Raw genomic sequence first — 22,125 nt, 5'->3', positions numbered from 1 at the left:
AACGTCCACCACTATTGGCATTGACATCTTTTAACCAAGTTGAGACTTTGACTGCCAAGCTTTCGCCTCACTAGAAATAAATTCAAAGTTACGCGACTGTCAATTGATTTGTAGTTAGTTGCTTAACGTCCGGTGGCAAATATTTTATGCTTATTTATCGTGCAGAGAGCGTGGAATTTTCTCTACAAGAGGCATCGGATTTATGCTACCACAAGACAAAAAAAGTTGTTATGAATATGGAAGATACGTTTACATGAACATGAATAATCAAACATTTGCAACAATAATTTGGGGCCTTAAGACACCGTTCCCCTTCACATGATCACATTTCCATGTTCAGTACACCACTTAATCCGGGTCAAATTCTAGTTTGTTATATAATTTATACTTTATATATTTTGAACGAATTGAAATAGCAGATTGTGCTAATTTTTAAATAGCATCTATTCCAACAAAGTATGTGTTTTCAACAAGCCGAAAATCCAATGCAATAGGCCGAGATACGGTCAGATAGGTTGGTTATGTCGAGTAATGTCATTTTATTGGAAGTTTCTAATATAATGTATAAATGTTGTCTTAACTGTTTGTTTTATACCTACAATGTATTTAAGGAAAATATCCAATCATTATATATTATATTTAATATTAACAAAGTAGTAAAAATACAGTTATATTCCAAACTTCACACTCCTTCACATATAAGCAAAAGTCTAGCATGTTTTAGTGTCTTTTTTAGGCAAGTACCTTATTTAAAGACATCCTGTTGAAACCCAAACATGGATTCGGTGGTGAAATATTTCGTTGATGAAATGTTTATTATGTAATGGGGACATCATCCATGATCTCTCTGCAAAACAATATTTAGACGTTGCTTTATTTACTATTCATTACGAGAATGACTATTATTTTGAAAATATTGAACAATTGTATTATGTTTGGAATTAAAAGGGTAACACACTTGCTCTTTTCATAAAACTTGAAATGCTATTTGCTTTTTTTTTCAAATATTTTATAAACGTCCGTCCTTAAAACATTAAAACCATAATTACGTCAAATAGTAATAATAATGTTATTAATAATAATAATAATATGAGTATTGAACTTTATATGAAAATCATACAGAAGAAACAGTAAAAAAAAAAGAAAAAACAAAAACACAAAGATACATAATCCAAAGTAAAAGTATTTTCATCAATATTTTTCAGAATTTGAAAATTAGCGTGACAAAAATCGACAAATCAGCACTTCTGCAAAGTACAAAAGTTATAAAGATTGGTACTACGCTTGGTATTTAAATAAGACAATATTTTCGACTACCAAACTTTGAGCATTCTTTGATAAAGTATTGTTTATCGGGTTATTGGGTTTTTGTTATCAATTATTACGAACGTATGTTGTCAAGTGCTTTTTTTCCGTTTACATGTGTTATAAATAACAAAGAATTCGGGAGTATATACCAATAACATTACAAATCAACGCCCCAAGGAAGGTTACAAAGAAGGCATCTAGAAGTCATGTACGATATACCTAAGACAAATGCATATACAATTTATAAAGTTCCCAATTTATTGCAGGTTCTTTTGTCTTTTTGTTGTGGTGATATAACATGTTAAAAAGGAAGATTATATATCAAAACAACACTAGTTTTGTCATCACCACATGTTGGTATGCCTGTCATGAACCTTGCAAGTAGTTTTCCGTTGTTTTCTCTAAATGCTTTGATGTCTATATGTTTGTTTAGGAAGTATTTGTTGGAGGCAGAATCTTAACTTCCCTGTTTATTAAATGTATGCACCTTATTAGACTGGATGCGATATACAGCTTTGTATATGTGTTTTATTTTAAGTTATCTGTAAAACAAAAATTTGGGATGTCGTAATCAGTGAAATATACCATACATCTCATTTTATTCATATACAGTTATTCTTCTAACGATAATTATTGATTGTAATCAAACAATTGTGTTGCAATTTTTATAACAGATCTTTTCCATGTTCAGGAAAAATGGTGTTTGACCATTGGTAGAACTACAGGTAATTCCGTAATATGATAGACTATCAGAGATCTTAAATTCGATAAGAAGTCTTTAAAATCAGAGAGAAACATGGATAACAATAATCCCAAAAACATGTAACTGTTGAAAGTTTCATGGTACCTGTAATCCATGAGGTCGAATTGTTACTGGTAATGTAAATGTGTAAGTATCATTTAACACAAAGAAATGAACAATTCCTCGATAGGGATAACAGAATCGTCTTTTTAAAATTGATTGGAAGGCTTGTCGTGTCAAAATATATGACTGTAAATAAAAAAAAGGTATCAAGTGGTTCAAACAGGGTAAGGGCGATACATACGCTTTTATTGAAGGTACAAATAAAGTAATGCACATAATGCACCCAGTTGAGAAAAAGGGGAAACTATGTCAAAGGGGGGGAATGGACAAATTAAGATGCAAACACTTAAAATCAAAAGCTCTGTCTTCTTAGAATCAGAATTAGGATAATAAAAGTATGAACAAGTTTTGACGATATGAATTTAACCTAAAACCGATGTGAACTCAGTTGCTTCGAAATGGTTAGAGGTTCCTATTCTACTATTTGGAAAAAAGTGTCTATCCGTTTGATCACTTATATAAAATAATGTCCAGTTACTTCAATTTATGACTAATAATATTCATCCTTTACATGGACATATTACAAAATTATTGAAAGTCTTTAGTGCTGGTACAAGGAAAGTGGTAAAAAAAAAATCCGTGTTTTATTCCTTTCGTATGAACTGATATACAATGCTGTAGCTTTTATTTTTTCATTTGATAATAACCAGAAAAAATGTTCAAATATTATAGTACAGGAGAGGAATAATCGATAAGCTTGAACGGTTTGGCCGTCAATGGTTACAAACATTTATTAAAATTATAAGCAAATATCCGTTAATGAAGGATGTCTTTAATTCTTATTTATTCATCATTTCTTATCTAAGAATAAGATGGTTTGCTACTTATTTAATCATTTGTGATAATAGAATTTTGTATGTCTGCTCTTTTTAATAATGTCAGCAGCTTTTTCTCCAATCATCATTGTTGCAGCGTTCGTGTTGCCGGACGGAACATTTCTCATTACTGACGAATCTGCAACTCTTAGATTTTTAATTCCTATCACCCTGAAAACAAATAAATAAATATTGTATATTCAATCATTCTTTTTATTGCGAAATAACAATGGCACGTACGTGATATAATCAAAGATTCTACCACACCATCCTTACGGTAACGTTATTTATCTGCTGGTTGTCTCTAAGTCGCCATGAAAATCATCAGCCTAGTAGTCAGTACTTTAGTACTGGCATTAAAATACGGATAATACTTAATTTAAATTTGCTGTGATAAAATTTGGAAACAATTTTAGATTAAGAATGTATCTCCCTAATACACAGCTCTGATTCCTTGTCCGGGTTTGGCTTTCATTTTTGGTCTTTTTTGGTTTTACCAGCTTTTCAACTTCTGTGTTAGGTTTTGAACTTTCACATTGTTTTGGCTTTGAGCATCACTGAAGAGACATGTATTGTCAAATTGCGCATTTGGTTCAGTAAAACTGGTACCGTTAATGTTTTTAGGTCCTTCTTTCCTGTGTAACAAACTTTTCTGATTAACGTCCGGATATTGCATGCGATACCTTTTATTGAATTTAAAATAAGAAGATATAAATTACTCTCACCTCAAATGTGGGTCTACAACAGCCGTTTTATCACGAAGAGCTCCCATTCTACAAGTACCAACTTGATGATTAGAATGGGTTGCATAATGGCGAATCATACATTTCCAATAGTCATCTGTGTCAAAAGTAAATGCTTTGCAGAAAGATGTACATTCTTCTTGCCTGATAAATGTAGTTCCTATGCTGTTCCATGCCGAGTTGTTTGCAAATTCTTGCATATATCTTATAACTAGAAAAATATAAAAATTGCAGGATACAAATTATATCCAAAACATTTACCTATTTTTTTAAATATTTTTGGGGGGAGGGAGTTAACTAACAGTTATTGTACCTTTTATTGTATTAGCCTTGATTTTTCAAACGTTCTGATTAAAAAAAAATTTGATTGTGTGGATTAGATGTGAAAATTTATTTAAACTCTAGAACATGTCGAAAAGTGATACCGATATCAAATGTATACCTTTTACGTAAGAATCAACGTCATCCTGATTTGCTAAATATTGCGGATCTATAAGAGGAGGCGCCATTGGATTCTTGCTTCTCAGTCGAACTGTTCCTCTGCTTTTATGGTGAAGTTTACATATATTTACTGCAAATCCAACATCAGTTGATCGAAACGTTTCACCAAAAACTCCCTGTGAAAAATAAAACCCTAAAAATTCAACACATTCACCCAAATGCATGTTTGTAATTGTTGTATATATACGTGAAACATTTCTTTATAAGTCATTAAAGTAAACATTACTATCTGTTAAGAATTAAAATTACGCTTCATGAATTTGGTGCGTTAGCAACATTTTAATGGATTTACCTACTTTAGGAACGGTAAACCGCAAAAAAAGAAAGCCTATTTTGTATAAATATTTGAGCTATTAACAAAAAAGGAACATAAAAGAATGGGCAAATCTATACAATGTCAACTTTGCATGAGCTGGAAACCTAATTTCTTTATAATTTCTAATTTTATCAACGGTAAATGTTATAAATTTATGTAACAAATCTTGTCATGTCCAAAGCACTGACTACTGAGCTGATGATACCCTCGTGGACAAGCAGAACAACAGCAGGGATCAATTCAGTGCTAGAAACTGAAAATAACACTTGAATTATTTAGTGCTTCTGAAGCGCTTTATTTATTTCACTCATTTAGAATGCTGAAACCCTATCATTTGAAAGCTAAAAAGGTTCAAATACTTGATGAGCTATATTACCAATAGTGTCTGAAAATGAAATACAAAATTCATAGAGCTGTGGAAACACCTGGTTTCTGAGGTTCCATTTGATTTGTAGCGGTCAGGGGCGTTAGTTAAACAAGTAACTTTTTTTAGTTACTTATATAGGTAATTTTTGTTTTTAGAAAAATATAAAATTCAATAGAGTTATTTTAAATTTCAATAGAAGCATTGACTAAATGTAGTTTTCATGAATTTTTACATCATTTTATATCATAAAATTAAGAATTTATTAGATTTGAGAGGAGTATAGACATTAAGGGTTACTTTAAAAATGATGACAAAAATGTTACTTGAATAAGTTATTTTATACATCTTTGAAAGAATTAATGAAACATATTTAAGGAACATATGTAATTGTTTTGGGTTACAAATTATAAATAACTTCAAGTCTTAATTAATTCACAAGTTTCTATCTATTTATACCTTTCTAACTTCAAGATTTTCAAGGAAAACGATATTTTAATAGTCCCAAGAGACCAATCTTTGACCCAGAAGTCTCTATATGAAAGATAAGTGCGCCAGAAAGGCAATTAGTGTTTCAGAAGGATTAGATTTTATATTTCATGGAAAAAATAACCAGATGACTGTAAACATTTGTTAAAACTAGTACAATCTGTCTTAATATTTAGAAAAGTTACTTATATAAGTAATTTTTAAAATAGCCTCGTTTTCAACATTACTTGTATAAGTAATTTTAAAAGTTACTTGTTTAAGTAATGCCCCTGGCTGTAATAAAAGAAGTCCTTATTTTATATGTCTTTTATGAATTTTTCTCGACAATGTACGTCTTGGTTTTTTTTACCCTGCAATACAACCTTATATTGGCGCGTAAATGTTAATTGTGTTTTTAAACTTTGCTGTTGCTTTTAATTAATAAAATACTCTACATTGCAAGGTCGCATATCGCAAATTTACCGTTCAATCAATATTGAAGCAGAACACCAGGGGATAATATTGGTATAGAATAGATAATTGAAACGAGGAATGTGTCAAAGAAACAAGATCCCGACCAAAGAGCAGAAAACAGCACAAGGCCACCAGTGGGTCTTCAACGCAGCAAGAAAATCCCGCACCCGGAGGCGGATTTCAGCAGGCCCTTAACAATATATACTAGTACAGCAACATTGACGCCACACTTAACTTCGAAACATACAAATGAACCAAAATTACAAAAACACACAAGACTAACAAAGGCTAGAGGTTCCTGACTTTGGACAGGCGCAAAAATGCGTCAGGGTAAAACATGTTTTCTGAGATCTCAACCCTCCCCCTATACATCTAGTCAATGTGGAATAAACAAACACACAGCAATACGCACAGTAAACTCAGTTTAAAAGAAGTCTGAGTCCGATGTTAGAATAGGTAACAGAAGAAAATAAGCAAAATGACAATGATCAACATAAATTAACAAAGGACTAGTAGCAGTTACTGACATGCCAGCTGCAGACCTCAATTGAACTGATCGAAAGATAATGTCTTAATCATATTCAAATCAACCAAAATCCCTCTTGTTAGGGGTTTAGTATCATGCAATCATAAATTATACGAGAAGAACATAACCTGTATCATGCCAACAACTGGTTTTAGAATAAGTTTGTCTATGTCCGAGGCAAAGACCCTATGAGTGAAACAATATTATTTGAAAAAATGCAATCTTTAATGACTTGACAACAGTATCGTTACTATATCCCTTGGTGAATAAGTCTGTTTCAAGGTTTGGTTAGCTTTTGAGGTGAATGAAGACGTTTTTGTGCTTTGTATATAATAATACCATACAAGATTGGATGTGAAATACCTGAATGTATAAGATCTCTGCACGTTGATTTATATTTACGAATGATATCCTTGCACCGCTGACAAAATCTAATATGTTTATTATTAATGATTTTGTCAATTGTTAAGGGACTTTTCTTTTTGAATATCCTTTGGAGTGCGTTTTTTATTTGTTGTTTTACTTTTTACAAACACGAGCGAATCGAACAAGTTGAGATAAATAAACACCATTCGATGGTGCCAAGGGAACGTCAACATCTAAAACGGATAATTAACAAAAGGAAATGAAAAATCATCTCTTGTATCGTAAATGTTAGAATTAAGCTTCCCGCTAGAGATATAGATATAAAGAACCAGGAAAGGGCAGTGTGCATTGTTAGTATTAGCTTTATCTAAAGTGAGTTCAACAGGATAAATCTCTTTAGTGTACATACTGAACTCGTCATTATTGAGAGCCAAAGTATCATCCAACTATCTAAAATTGTTATATTTTTTTTTTGTATCAGATGCTGTTTCGATGGGTCTTTGCTGATTTTAGACATAAATGATGTCTCGTAACAATACAGAAACGGGTCCACAATTAGTGGTGAACAGAATCTCCTCCATAGCGAACACAAATGTTATCTAGTAAAAATTCAAGTGCAGTTATCATATCAAAGCAGGCCCAACTGACATAGTTCTTTTGGTTGCTGTTACTAGAAATGACCTAAAAAAGTTTGAACATGTATATTCACATTCTGACTTTTTAAATGTTCATTTAATTTGGTATGTGCATTTTTTTCGTAATGAGATTATGAGGAAAGAGGTATATAGGGTAGACAAATCAAATCATTGAACAAATTCGAAAGCACCAACATGAACATGCAATTTATCAAGTACTTTTAACGAATTTTTGACACATCAAAAGTAAATAATTCCACTATTTTCGTAGACCTTATTTGAAACATTGATTACCAGGTTTTTGATTTTACCAAGTGTACTGGTAAGTAGAATAGACATTTTAGTAGTGGAACAATGGCTTGAAGACGAAATAAATCTATATTTGTAAGGTGTTTTGTGCAGCCTCGGAAGCCAGTATATAGTTGGAACTGTTATGTTATTCGGTCCTGTTTGTAAAGAGGAAGCAGAAAGATGTGTTGATGATGTCATTTTTTGAAAATTGAGTCAGTTAGAATGTTGGTGAATTTGGAATTTCCTTTTGCAGAACCTCAATAAAAAATGTATGTCAAAAATAATAATATTATTGGCATCCTTATCAGCCGGGACAAACACACATTCCTTACCGAGTTCTGTTAACTTATGTTTGATACAAGAAATAGGGCTATTATGGTTGTTGTTAGGAGTAAAATGTTTTTGAAATGTTTAATACGAATATTAAATATTTGCATTACCAAATTGAAAAAGAATCTGAGGATTTTTTGTCTGGTTTTTAGCGTTTTATCCATTTTATGCAGTAAGTATGGAGTGATTTGTGGATGATCTTACGACACTCATTTCACTTAATAATTGACGGGGGCGATATTTAGGTCCTTTTCTAAGGAATGATTTCAGCTCTCGGTCCTGGACGATGTTAAGGTCTCCTGTTATAACATGGGAACTGGGGCCGTACATGTATTTGGAATTACTACAATTTCATGACGTAGGTGTATTGTCGCTGATATTAACATCTTTGCACACCTCGCTATAATTAAAAACATATTTCCGGGTAGATTTTGTGTAAACATGATAGATAAGAGGGAGCTCAGTATTATCAACATAGCCAGGAATTTGTTCTTTTACAGCATGATCATTAGGAATACCTACAATATTTATAAAATCAAAACCTTTATTGACATATTTCATTTTAAAGAAATGTTTTTATGATCTTCAGGGCGATCAATTTTGGGAAACAGTTTAAAATAACATTGTGCAATTTGGACGATTTCATACTTAGGACTGCACTATGGAATTTTGTTGCCATTCTCCAAAATTTGATGTAATTTATTGTCAGATAAAGAACAGAGCTTGGTTAACAGATTACGTCTGCCATTGTTTTCTCTTATTGCGATTTATTCTACGTCCTTGTGAACAGTTTTTACGAACAGTTTTTACGTACAGTTTTAGAAACTTTATTCCAAATGTTAACAGAATCGGTGTTTGATATATTACCATTCTATTATAATAAATACCGAAAGGATAAACTGTTTGTAATTTGTTACTCCAATTAAATCAATTATTTTCCGTGATCGTACATGTTTTGAATGAGATTCCCGCAGGTTTCTTATTTAATACTTCTAAAGGTTGAAGAGTTAAATATTTAAAATGATGATTGTAATTCTTACGGTGTTGGTAAATGTACTTTTAAATTTATTGGGTCTTCTAAAACGATAAAGGTGTTCTTGGTTGCGTTCAGATAAATAGCGTTTGGTATCACCTACGTACTCAATACCACAATACGGCCTGTTTCAGGTAAGTAAATAGATAATATTGTTATTTTTTTTTAATTTATATCAGTTTCAAAAATTAAGGAAAATGTGCGACCTTTAAAAAAGGACCTCATCGTATTGTTGGTGGAAAGACGGGGATATGTTAATCATTTATGACAGGACACTTATCGATAGAAAGGTACCCACAATTGCTATTAACGAAATGCGATTTTGAAGATTGAGACGTGTAGATACCCTTTTAACAAGATTGGTAATGAGTATTTTTCCGTTTATGAGCTTCATTTTGTTATCCGTATTTTAACTGAAAGGAGATTAGACTGGCGTTCTAAATACGAACCAGCATACAGGAATATAGTATATAGTTGGGTGCAGACCAAGCATAACAGAAAGTAAACGCACGTTAACGTCGCGTGCAGATATTTCATTTGTTATGTTCAATATTCGCGTTTGCTACTAATGCGTTAACGCGGTAAAAATGATATATCGCTAAAAAATATTTTCCAAAATTATTGGATAAGTAAATACTGCAAAACTTTAAAAAAAGAAAGTTTTATATGTTTTCAACAATATTCATTACGGTAGATACAGTTTTGATTCCACTGTGACTTTTTGACAAAAGTTTTTATACAAGCTATTTTTCATGTTTTTGCCTTGTCAATTTAAATATGCAATAAAAAATATACCTTTGAGGTGCTACTTTTAGAAATACATGGGGTCGAAATTTTAGACATTTACTGAAAATTTCGGTTTTTGACATTTCTATCCTTTTGAAAGACATAATTAACATGTTTGTTTCAAAAGATAAACACAATCGGATATTTGTAAAAGCACTCTACATAAGTGTGCTTTGAATTTGTGTAAAAATTGTTTGATAATTATTCATTTTTATCACATGTTCATGATTTTAGTCAAAGAACGGCAATTTTTACTGTATATTTATCTAGTTTAGAAAAAATTTATCGGTGATTTGTTCTTAAAAATCGGCACAAATAATCTTCATACATAATCAAGCCAAATGTCATTTTTAAAAAAAGAGGGGTCCATGAACTCGTGTTCAAGTTAAACCAGTCTGAATGATAAAATTCATCTTTTCACGACATGCCACATTTTGACGTCGCGAAAATAACATTTGACGTTAGCAGCGGCATTACCTCCCCTGTAACTGTATCGTATGCCTCTAACTATGTAATGTTTCAAGACTTGAAATAAAGCAGATGACATAAAATGATCTATGAAACGTTTTGTTTTGTTTTTAGACAATAAGCTAATTTCAAAATATTTGCCGAAGTTCATGGTTTACTGAATTTAAAAATGATTTAGTTGATCGACATTTACAGTCCGTGTAACGTAAAAGTTAACAATACGAACGATGCCCGAACCATGTACGGACGATGCCCGAACGATGTACGTACGCTTCCCGAACGGTGTACGAATGCAAACGAAACGCTGACCGAACGTTGTACGGACGCTGAACGAATGATGTACGAACGAAACCATGTACCATAAACCATACCATTAACGATAACATAAGCGCCCTTGTATCGTAAATCGTATGGTTTTGCGTACATCGTTTCATTTAGCGTATACCGTATCGTTTAGCGTACATCGTTTCGTTTAGCGTATATCGTATCGTTAAGCGTACATCGTTTCTTGGCGTGCATAGTTTCGTTTCGCGTATATGTTTTTTTTAATATAAAACATGAATTGTGTTCTGTTAAATCTTTTTATATAGGTGATAATATGCGTAAAATTTAGATTGGATGCATGTTTTAGTTTTTAATTAATAATTAAATAAATTATAATTAATTTTAATCTGACTCGATGTTGATCCAACATTATTAACATAAAAAGTTTGAAAAATAAACACTGAAATAAATTTAAACAAATTAAAAGATACAATTATGATTTTTTTTTTAACCGTAGAAATGCGGACTTGGTGAATGTTCGAGTAAACTACTGTCTGCTGAGTATTAAACGATTTTGTTTAGATTATAGATTTTTTTTATTCATTTTCAAATCAGACGAAAAAAAAACAAATATTCGAGAAATTTCAAATAAAAACAATTACTCATTATGTGCCTCATCAACCTCAAACATAAATCCCTACCAATGTACAAACGATTGTGTATTATTTTACCTATAAATGCACTTGACTTCAAACAATCATCAACGATTGTCCGGCAAAAAACTAGACCATTTCCCTCTATTCTTTAATTTTCTTAAACCATTTTCCTCTGTTCTTTATTTAAAATTTGCCTGTTATACTCTATTCTAATTTTATAAAATGTTTTTCTTTATTTTCCTGTATCTATACCTCCTTTATTCAGAGCAACCCACCCTAAATATACATATGATACACACGGTCTATAGGTCATCGCTTGTACCGTGATACACATGTTTGCATAACAAAGGATACCTTGACCTTGTTCATATTTATAACATTGTAAATGTCCTCCTAATGATACATCTAATAGTTACCACTGGACATTAAACAACTAACTATAAATTCATCCGTCATATTCTTAGTTTTGTTATAATGTGAAAATCAAACAACATGATGAAACATTAATTATTGCAGATTTTCACTACGGAAATCATGGGAAATAATTGTAAACAAAACCACTCAATCACATTCCTACACCACAAATTAAAGTCTAGCCTTTTCGCATTAAAATACATTATTTTCATAAATCTATTTCTAAATAATTTTAAACAATTTTGAATCGAACGGTCATTTTTCTTATTTGCCATAAAAAAAACAAAAAAAAAACAAACAATTATTTTCATTTCTCATTTTAAACAGATCGATGGTTTTTCAATGGTCGGTGCCTGTCAGCATTTATAAAATCTAACACCGTGTTTGCCAGAAAGAAAGCTACATAGAACAGGAAAACAACAATGTCTTAGAAATACTTCCAGGCCCTATTTTCTAATTTCTGTTGTAATGTGGTGTAATGCAAAAAGGGTAACTCCTGAATACTGATTTGTACCCCTTAAGCATTTGTGGTTAATAACAAATCTATGGTAGTCTCTTTTTTTTACTCGCAAAGTATTCTACTAAATCATGTTTTATTTATGAAAATTGCTCATGGCTGACGAATGTTAAACATTGATCCCTAGATTTTCAATTGTTTAGTTGTTAGGTTACTGTCTGATCTCGCAAACCTGACATTTTATGGTCATTATTTTTTGCATCAAATTGCACTAATGTTTTAAAAAGATATAAACGCGACACCGTACGAGAGTCGTTATTTTACATAAACTATTAGTATTTTTTTCTATAACGAAATACGAAACCACTTCTCGCAATTCGCTTTGGGGTTATTGTGCTTGTCTTTTGACAAATTATGCATGGCCTTGTCTCAAAAACAAAAAAAGTATAATATAATATTGAGTAATATATAAAACTGGACCAGAGTAAAGAGTTGGGAAGTACGAATTCCGAATTTTGATTGAATGTTCTAAATCTTAGTGTATTTCTGATATATGATTGTACAGACTCAAAAATTTCTTTGTTTTGGTGAAATGAAAGGTCACCGTCACCAGCCACTAATAAAAGCAAAATGGATATAGTAGATCTTTCTAATTTTGAAATCAATCATTTCTCTTGCTTCGTTGATAAAAGGGCACTTAAAAAATAGTGAATACTATTCTCCACAGCTGCATGCGGGATTGGGTTTAATATTAATAAGGTTTAAATCTGCATTTGAATAATTGCACCATATTTCTCAACTGTGTATCAATGACATTAAGATTTCTATCACCACAACTAAAATAGGAAGTGCGTACTGTGAATAAATACTCAGTTTACTATTATTTACAGCAATTTATCACATATAATACCACGTTAACAATACGGTAGACGGTGTTTGGCATCAAGGATTTAATAAGGCAAAGCCTTTGTTGTACTCAATTTTACTAAAGTTTTCTTTATTATATTTAATAGATATATATCCGAGATACGATAATGTAGTTTTCTTTTTTATAACACATCATTCTGATCATCTATGATGGGATAATGTCTAATGAGAGAATTTAACCAGAAACTGAATAACGTAGAAATGACCAATCAAAGGTCACTGTACGGCCTTCAACAATGAGCAAAATCCATACAGCATAGTAAGATATTAAAGGCTCCGAAATGACAAATGTAAAATACACTCAACACTGTTCAAACATCACCGCACGTCAAACTTTGAACAACAGAAAAACCTGATTAGACATTCGTGACAATTTGGCACGCCCTCATGAATTGGCGAAAGACCTATTATTATTAGTTATAACTTATAAGTTACTAGTTTCCTGTCTATTCTGTCATTTATTGCATTTGATTTGTAATTTGTCTTCATGTAACACATATTTGTGTTTGAGTGTAAATAAAGAATTGAAAAATGTATTTTGCGTTAAATGTGCAATGAAACCACGGATTCGTCATCTTCAAAAATAGTTCTGAAACGGTTGATAAAATGTGGAATGTCTGAATAGAAATATAACAATTATGTCCACTGCGCGATTATAAAACGGGCTGTATTTTGACATTTTGAGATACTATAAGTAATTGTTTTCTGTGATAGAATTTTAGAGGTCAATACGACTTTTAATCAGTTTGATTTTCAATTTTAATTAAAAAAAATGTGTTTGGTTTTCTTCTTTTCTTTAAATTCATATCATGATTCTTTAGTTTGAACGTATTTTATTGTTCCAAAATGACAAATGGATTAGACACAAGTTTTTCCACTTAGTAACGTCTTCTCCAATACATACATAAATATACACATGAATGAACATTACATATATCTGACTTCAACAATTTTTATTTTAGCATGAAGATATAAAAATAAATTACATATAAATTTAAAGAATCTAATCATTGGATATGTTCCACTTAATATAACTAATCAAGTGCGCCTATTTTCAGAAGAAATAAATACAAACACACCGAGCTGTGTAAAATAAAACATGTTAGTGTACATGACAAGTCATGTGTGTGAATTTGTTTAAATGTAAATTATACACTCATAGTTTATGATGTGATACATATTAAGTCGCTTTTCTAGTTACGGATTAATAGGAAAACGGAATAAATCTACACATAATTGTAAGTATCAATTTTGTTTTTTAATCAAATCCATTGAAACGTTTCAGAATACAATAGTCAATCATAAAGATCATTCGATTACCGTATCCTTAAGAGCATAAATTGATCATGTTCTAGTAAGATCTGTTACAGAATAAGGTTGTCAAAGTTGAGAAAAACGCTTGGTACTTTTAATATACTTTTGTACAGATAGAAAAACACTGTAATTTTCGTCAGAACTCAAAGACTCATCACCAGAGAGCAATACATAAATTGTAATATTGGCAGCAAAAACATTGATTTCATTTATCATTATAAGCCTTTGTGAAGAAAAATTGTTACAATACAATAAATAAATAATAATTCTTCGATATTTCCTATTGTCTTCTGAATATTTTTTAAGTTGATTAGTTTAAAATTTGTATACCAAACATTTAAAATTTTACTCTGCGTTTATAAATAGCATTGACGGTACAACATCTTATAAACGATAAACATTGATAGAGGTTAATGAGCCACTCTTTCTCATGTTGAGATGGAATATTTTCGTTATTTGATTTAACGAGTTTAACAATCGAAACCCCTGAAATATCGTGCTTGTCAAAAATGGCGAAACTGGACTTCCAACAGCGGACAATGATTTCTAATTATACAATATTCTTTCAATGGATTTTTAAATGCAATGTAGAACTTATCAATTAAGACATTTCTTATTCCTTTTGAAATATGAAGTCACATGCACACAGAAGTTTGTCTGACGTATGAAAATTGAAAAAAAGGCATGACCGGAGTTTAGAGAAAAAAAGGCAGTATGGGCATCTTGCCAAAAAGAAAAGGCATGATGACTTTTTGTAAAACAACTCAGGAAAAATTAATAACTAAGAAAGGCAGAACAGAATAGAGTGTAAAATAAAAAAGCAGGACTACATTTACATTGAGAGTCCTATCAGTTTTAATATAGGCGTGGCAATCCATCACTTTTATCCAATCAACTGTCCTTAATAATAAAGATTAGCGTGCAATTGTGTCTGTGTCAAGTTAGATGAATATATTCAAATTTCTGGACGTACATATTATGTCGGGGTTTAGGCTATTTCATTCGATAGTAGTAGATGAAAAAAAGGATTTTCTGATATTCTATCTATAACTGATAAAAGTGGCATTAAATCGTAGAGGTTGTCCCACTTTATGTGAAGAATAGAACATATTGAGCTTTTTGGATTTTCTTCTGTTCACTACCAAATGTCGGCCTGTACCACTGAAAATATATAACTTCCGGACTAGCAAACACGGGCAACCCAGTTACTAATATTCCTGCTTCCAACTAAACGTCATGTTCTAGATTGTCGGAATCTTGTTGAGTACAACCATCCCATGACTGACGTGCATATTACAGTAACATAATGGTCTTATAAGTGTCAGTGGCGCAGGTAGACTTATAATGATGTGCACTCAGAAATTGCCGAGTCAAAAATTTTCGCCGAGCGGAGCGAGGCGAAAATATTTTTAACCCTTTTTTGCAGAAAATGAATCTTTTTTCGATCTAAGATGGTTAAGAAGAAGTGCCTCAAAGGTCTTATAACCAATTCATAAATGCAAAACTATTCAATGATGGTTGGACTGTCGGTCGACTCGTTCGTACGTGCGGGTCCATCGGACACAAACAAATAACTATGCCTATCAATCAATATTCGTGGTAAGATTGTTGTTCCAATTCCATATACTAGTGAGCACCTTGATCTCTTTTGATTAGGGTAAATCATGGTTAATTGAATGCATAATTAAGAAACATATTTTTGTGAGACAGAATTTACTAAAAAAAGTTCGCTAAATGGTCCGTTAAAATGTCGTTGTCCTGACTGTGCCTTCGAGTCTAAAGTTACTAAGCTCTGGTATAAGGGATCCGAGGGCCACTTATGGCCCCCAGCAGGTCCAGGGCAGCGCCCGGGGAAGTCTGGGGGTGAAGCCCCAGATATTTAACAAACAGAGAGGGTAATTTAGAAGTTGAAGTATGCACAGTTAAGTGTTTTGCTATATATCAAATCAAAGACCTAAAACTGACTAAAAAAATCTAAAAACTTTGCAATGCTCGCCAATTTATTATGCTTCAGAGAAAGAAAGGGTTAGAGAACTGGATCATATCATGACATATATATGTTAACATACGAAAACAAAGCAATTCAAACAATCAATTTTTAATTTGGTGATATATGAATGTGACGTTCGTATGTAAGACTGAAGTTAACAACCGAGGTCCTTTTGGCGAGTAACATTTTCCTTTGCCTAGCATTGTTAAACGTGTCAACAACTTATTTAGTGTCAATGTCAAAATCAGAATGAACGTGCAACAGTGCAAGCGAAGAAAGTCTTTCTTGTCCCATGGTCGATCTCAGATACGTTTTTACGCGTTTCAGAGCGCTGAAAGAGCGTTCAGCAGTACCGGTTGAGGGTGGTATTGTGAGAAGTATTTGCAGAATACAGAATATATTTGGGTAAAGTTCTTTCGGCGTCATCTCCAATGTTGCACAGAGATGGTCTGGTTTCTTAGATGATAAATATCCCATCGCGCAACCCACCTTTTTATTTCAAGAAGAAACTGATCTTCTGATTGAAGATCGGACTCGTAGACGCGAAATATGCGAATTTGATGGTCCCGATTCTCACTTTTCAGATTGTTTGGAAGAAGCATCTGGGCAAGAAAACGTTCTTCCGAATTGACAAGACGATCTCGTAGTTCGTTTAGACGATGGTCTGAAAACTGTATATATATACAGTGTGACGCGCCAATAATCATGGATACCGACAACAGCGGGATTCGCCCGATTACGTTGACGATCGGTAGTTCTTGGTTTCGAAGGAACGATTTCAAAATGTTCGGCTAACTCAACGGCTTTGTCGTACAGACAATTGAATACCGCTATGTCGTTTCTCTCATTTTCAAAAACACGGATGAGAGTTTGACATTCATTTACCGCTTCCACCAAATCACAAGAGACGCCCTGAAGCATGAATGTTAGCGGAACAATAGCTTCTACAATGTGATTGACAATTACGAGAGGAAGTATAAAGTCAAATCTCAGAATAGCCGAAAGTTGGACGCCAGATTTTCTCACCCTTACTTTGCAAATACTCAAGCGAACTTACGATCACGGGAAAAGCGACTTTAAAAGTGGATAGAGCAGAGGCACGACTAAACAAGCGTGTTTCACAAAGTGTTTGGATTTTTGTTTTTCCGTCAAGTTATCTTTCATTCTGGTTCTGTTCTAGTTCGTCTTGAAGTTTTCCCAACTTTTTATAAAATTAGCAGAATAGTGAAAGAAAAACGCTATTTCCTATACTGTAGCCATCATCCTTCTGACGGAGGGGTCTTGGGAAGCATGTACAATGGCAAGGTTCAACACGTGTGCTTTACAGTGCACATAATTTGCCGTCGGGACGATTTCTTTAATCCTGGCTTGGACTCCTTTGTGTATGCCGGACATATTGGCCGCGCCGTCATACCTTGTGCCCTCATATTTCCAATTTGTATGCCATATTGTTCGAGCGTGGAAATAAACAAATCAGCTAGAACCTCGCCTGTAGTTGTTGATGCCCTAACAAACCCTAAAAACTCCTCTCTCATCAAAATTTTGCCATCAATATTATCGACAAACATTACGCAAATAGACACTTGTTCTTGGGTGGAAACATCGGTTGCTTCATCCCCAATCAAAGCATTTGAAGTGCAATCGTCTTGCATTTTCGACTATATATGATGGACGGTATGCAGGTTCTGATATATATAATTACCGAAAATTCATTATTGTGGGAGGGGGGGGGGGTAGTTTGATCCACTTAGAGCTGACCGTCAATGTGTGTGCATGAGCCTGTGGGATTTTTTTTTTTTGGGGGGGGGGGGGGGGGGGGTCGGCGCCACTTTATCACATATCATTATGTGATGATCTCTGCATGTCTCGATCTTTTGTGTATTGCATTAGGGATGAGTCCTAGCAGGAAAGGAAAAGTCGTCTACAGTTTCCCATTTCTTCTTCATCATTTGGAGCTTCACATTGTCGTCTCTGTTAAAATCTTCTTTCGAAAGTTTCCCTATGTCTAGATAGTTTGGGAGGTAATCCGATTTCACCGAACTAGATTCAAAACTAGGAGTTTCGGGCGCCTTTGGCACAGACTCCGTGCTCTGGCTGTCAGATGGGCCAGCTTCTGCTTCCACAACGTCAATTTGTCTCTTTTGGAAAAAGGAATCAATTTCTTTACTCGAAGCAACTGCTTTCTTTAGGCTCATTTTTGATTTTCAAAATTTAGCGGAAGTAAAACTTTTGATGACAACAAAATTGTAATTATAAACCGATATACGCACAACAAGACTGAACTGATAGGAAACACGGAAATCTTTCTTTTTTTATGATTTTTTTTTTGCCATTTCGTTTGTGCACGCAAGTGCGTCGTTGCGTCAATGGTAGCTACGCCACTGAGTGTAAAGTTTATGCGAATAAGATAATACCTAGTCAATACATATTTCAATTTTTTTAGAAATTTAATCTTGTGCTTGCACACTTTAAAACGTTTTCTATATTGTATAGAATTTACCATTGGAATCAAAAGTAATACCTAAGTGTTTATGACAGGAGACAATTCAACTACTTGATATTGAAGTTCTATTTTTATTTCATCTGGAGAAGAATTACAGGAGAATAGCATAGTAATTGTCTTGTTAGGATTAAAATCAATAAACCAATCCTTAGACCATGCTGAAATTTGCTCTAAATCGCTATTTAAGACATCCTCTATTGTGTAAGGACTTTTACTTGAATAAGAAAGGAATGTTTCATCAGCACACACTCGAGTTAGACTATTCAAATTACCAGCTACGTCATATACATGAATAAGGAATAGTAGGGAACCTAATACAGAGCCTTGTGGAACTCCTGCATTATTATTCTCAAAAGGCGAATATGAACTTGAAACAAAAACGCCTTTGTATATTTGATATATAACTAATTAAGTGATAAAATACATTTTTAAATACATTTTTTTTTTCAAATACTTTGCCCACTGCTGATAATAATGAGATTGGTTTATAATTGGAAATTAGTGATTTGTCTCCGGTTTTGAAAAAAAATATATGTTCAAAGTCAACTCATTTTAAAGAAGTTTTGAAAATAAAATGGTTAAATGCTTTTTTTTTTAACATAAAGCACAAATAAATTTACATACATTATCAGATCAAAATATCTTAAATACCCCAGTCCTGAGATATCGTGTATATTCGACTGAATATACCATATCGATAATTTTACATTCGTACTTGTTACGTAACAAGATCTGTGTCCAGGTAAAAAGATCCAGCAGGTGTTGTATATTCTAAAGTGTTTATCGCCTTCCATTATACACCTGACGATGACATTTAGCTTTAGGGCCATTTTGTTTTCGCAAAGAAAAAAAAATTTAAAAAAATTATATATATATATAATATTCTGTTGAAAAATCTTTTTAAAGGTAAACTGATAAGCATAACGTCTTCGCAATTTCTTGTCCAGATCCAGGGACACAGATGTCAGAATGAATAAGAAAACACTAAATTCTTAAACAATATATTGTAAAATGGACACCAAGCACATTTTGATAGACTAGTGTAGTACTGATAGATTTTCTTGTGTATTTTCTATGTTCTGGAAACTTCAACATCCCATCAACAATACTTAAATTAAAGTCCTAAGTTTTATAAATTCAATATATTTTTTTAAATATCATTTGCAAGGCTGCATGCACATTGCACCTATCGTTTTCGTATATTTCTTTTCCGCCATGTATAAGTTTAATGTTTACTTTGACTTCTATATATATATAATGTGTTTCAGAGATCGATTTATAAACTTTATGCTTCAAATAATTAACCCACACAGAGCGATAGCAGACAGAAAAATGCTCTGGAAAGAGGACTGTTTGCAAATCATTTTGAAATAAAAACTGAATTATTTTGATATCCTAATGATAATGTTTCTTTTTGACAGCACTATATTTTATTGATTATTCAATATATGTATATGGTATCCAGCATTTATATACATGTACATGCATAATGAAAATCCCTTGGATATACTTTAGTTAATTGATTGTAAGGTTTTTAATGTCCAGTGTAAACTATTTCAAACATTTCTATGAAGAAAAGAGTTTCTCATTCCTAGGAAGATTTAAGGATTTTTTTTGCACAATGTAATTTAAAGTATTAACTCCGTCTTTCAAAGAAAAAAAAATATTATTTTTCTTCATTAAAAAAAAAATGGATTTGTTTTGTGCTCAATATAATTTACTACGACCAATTAAATTGTATTTACAATGTGGTTTATATGTAGGTGTGTGCCAAATAGGGAAACAATAAACTGGTAAGTTGGTGACCATTTAGACTTCGTTTAGATGAAACACGTCTTCAAAATTAATAGTTTAAAATTGTGGGGAGTTAAAAATTGAAAAGTGAAACTTTTTCTTGTATTGTTAACTTTGCACTAAAATGTATATACAAACCTATTCTATTACTTTCCTCTGAGCAAAGTCTTAAGGGAAATATATATTGAATAACCCTATCAAATATGGTTTGTTTTAAACCGAATTAAACGTACATCAAACGGAACTGAAACTGTAGGAGATCATAGTGGGTTTAACGACAACGAGACAGCAATCAAACAACAAAAAGCACACAAGGACATCTAGTGGGCAACATATATAGTATTCACCAATAGAAAGGTGTATACACAACATGCCAATTTCTTAATCATCCCTAATTTCTTTATCATTGTGAATAAAGTTATCCCGGAAAATAGAATATATGTACTACATGTCTTTGATTTAACAGAACAAATAATAAAAGATCTGGCATTAAAACTTGATTCTCCATATAATTTAAAAATTGAGGAGAAAGCAAGAAAATGAAAGTTATACAATTTAAAGAATACCAATCTTAAAGTTTAACTACTTGGAGGTATATTTCCCCCCTTCTTTTAACCTACAAGAAAACTTCCTGAGAACCGATGAGTAAATATCCGCCTAATTTTTCCGAAATGTTCATATATAATATTAATATGGCGTCAAGTGTTTAAACAGTTATTTGCCAACCAAATCGGTACGCACGTTAAATAAATATTAAAATGTCATATAAATAATGCTTAAAAAATGATGCAATTATATTATCAATCTTAATTTATTAATTATGAACAATATATATATATATATATATATATTAAATGACTAAAGCAATTTGAAATTCTAAAGGATATTGTTACAATATTTCCGAAAACTGAGACTACTATAACTGTTATACATGTACATGTAGTAGTCTCAGCCGAAAACAATACGTAATTGATAATATAAGCAAGTATGACAAACCTGAGACTACTATGTGTTATAGTAGTCTCAGGACAAACCAATAAAAAAATTGTTGTTTGGGATTATTCATGGTTGACTAGTTCTATATTAACCAGTGACACGTGTCCTAATTATTAAGAAAAGGGACAGAAAAGTATTAAACAGAAATAACCGGTTTTGCAAAACTATATTTTCAAAATTCACTGCATGATTTAAACAACTCAGGAACATATATATTAGATATACTGTTCCCAGAACAGCTTAAAAGTGTTTCATTTATTTTATCTTTGTGCGTATACGAACAATTGATAGCAAGTTGAACTTCAATGTTCATGACTTACGAGTATAAGATTTCTTTTGAAATTGATCGATGAGTGGCTTTTCACAAATATCGAAAAAAAGAATATGGCGTATACGTCAATTAATGGACAAGGAACCCAACGAGAAAAATAAAATTAAGAAGCATCTATAATTAATTTTGAGTTAGAGAAATCATTCAATGCCATATGATTCTATTTAGGTTTGTGCGTTTTTCGATTTAC

General features: G+C 32.3%; 1 protein-coding gene across 1 annotated transcript in view; it reads right to left on the bottom strand.

Moving 5' to 3' along the window:
* Positions 1-3,005: 3,005 nt before the first annotated feature.
* LOC127705659 (glucose dehydrogenase [FAD, quinone]-like) overlaps positions 3,006-22,125 on the bottom strand; it is a 35,389-nt gene continuing 16,269 nt past the window's right edge. The window contains exons 8-10 of the mRNA XM_052209989.1: positions 4,174-4,365; positions 3,714-3,942; positions 3,006-3,159 (exon numbers count right to left, since the gene is read on the bottom strand). Coding sequence (XP_052065949.1) covers positions 3,006-3,159; positions 3,714-3,942; positions 4,174-4,365 — 575 coding nt within the window. The remainder of the gene's footprint in view (positions 3,160-3,713; positions 3,943-4,173; positions 4,366-22,125) is intronic.

Source organism: Mytilus californianus, unplaced genomic scaffold (assembly GCF_021869535.1).
Source record: "Mytilus californianus isolate M0D057914Y unplaced genomic scaffold, xbMytCali1.0.p SCAF_6, whole genome shotgun sequence".
Taxonomy (NCBI): Eukaryota; Metazoa; Mollusca; class Bivalvia; order Mytilida; family Mytilidae; genus Mytilus; species Mytilus californianus.
This window is presented reverse-complemented; position numbering and strand designations above follow the sequence as displayed.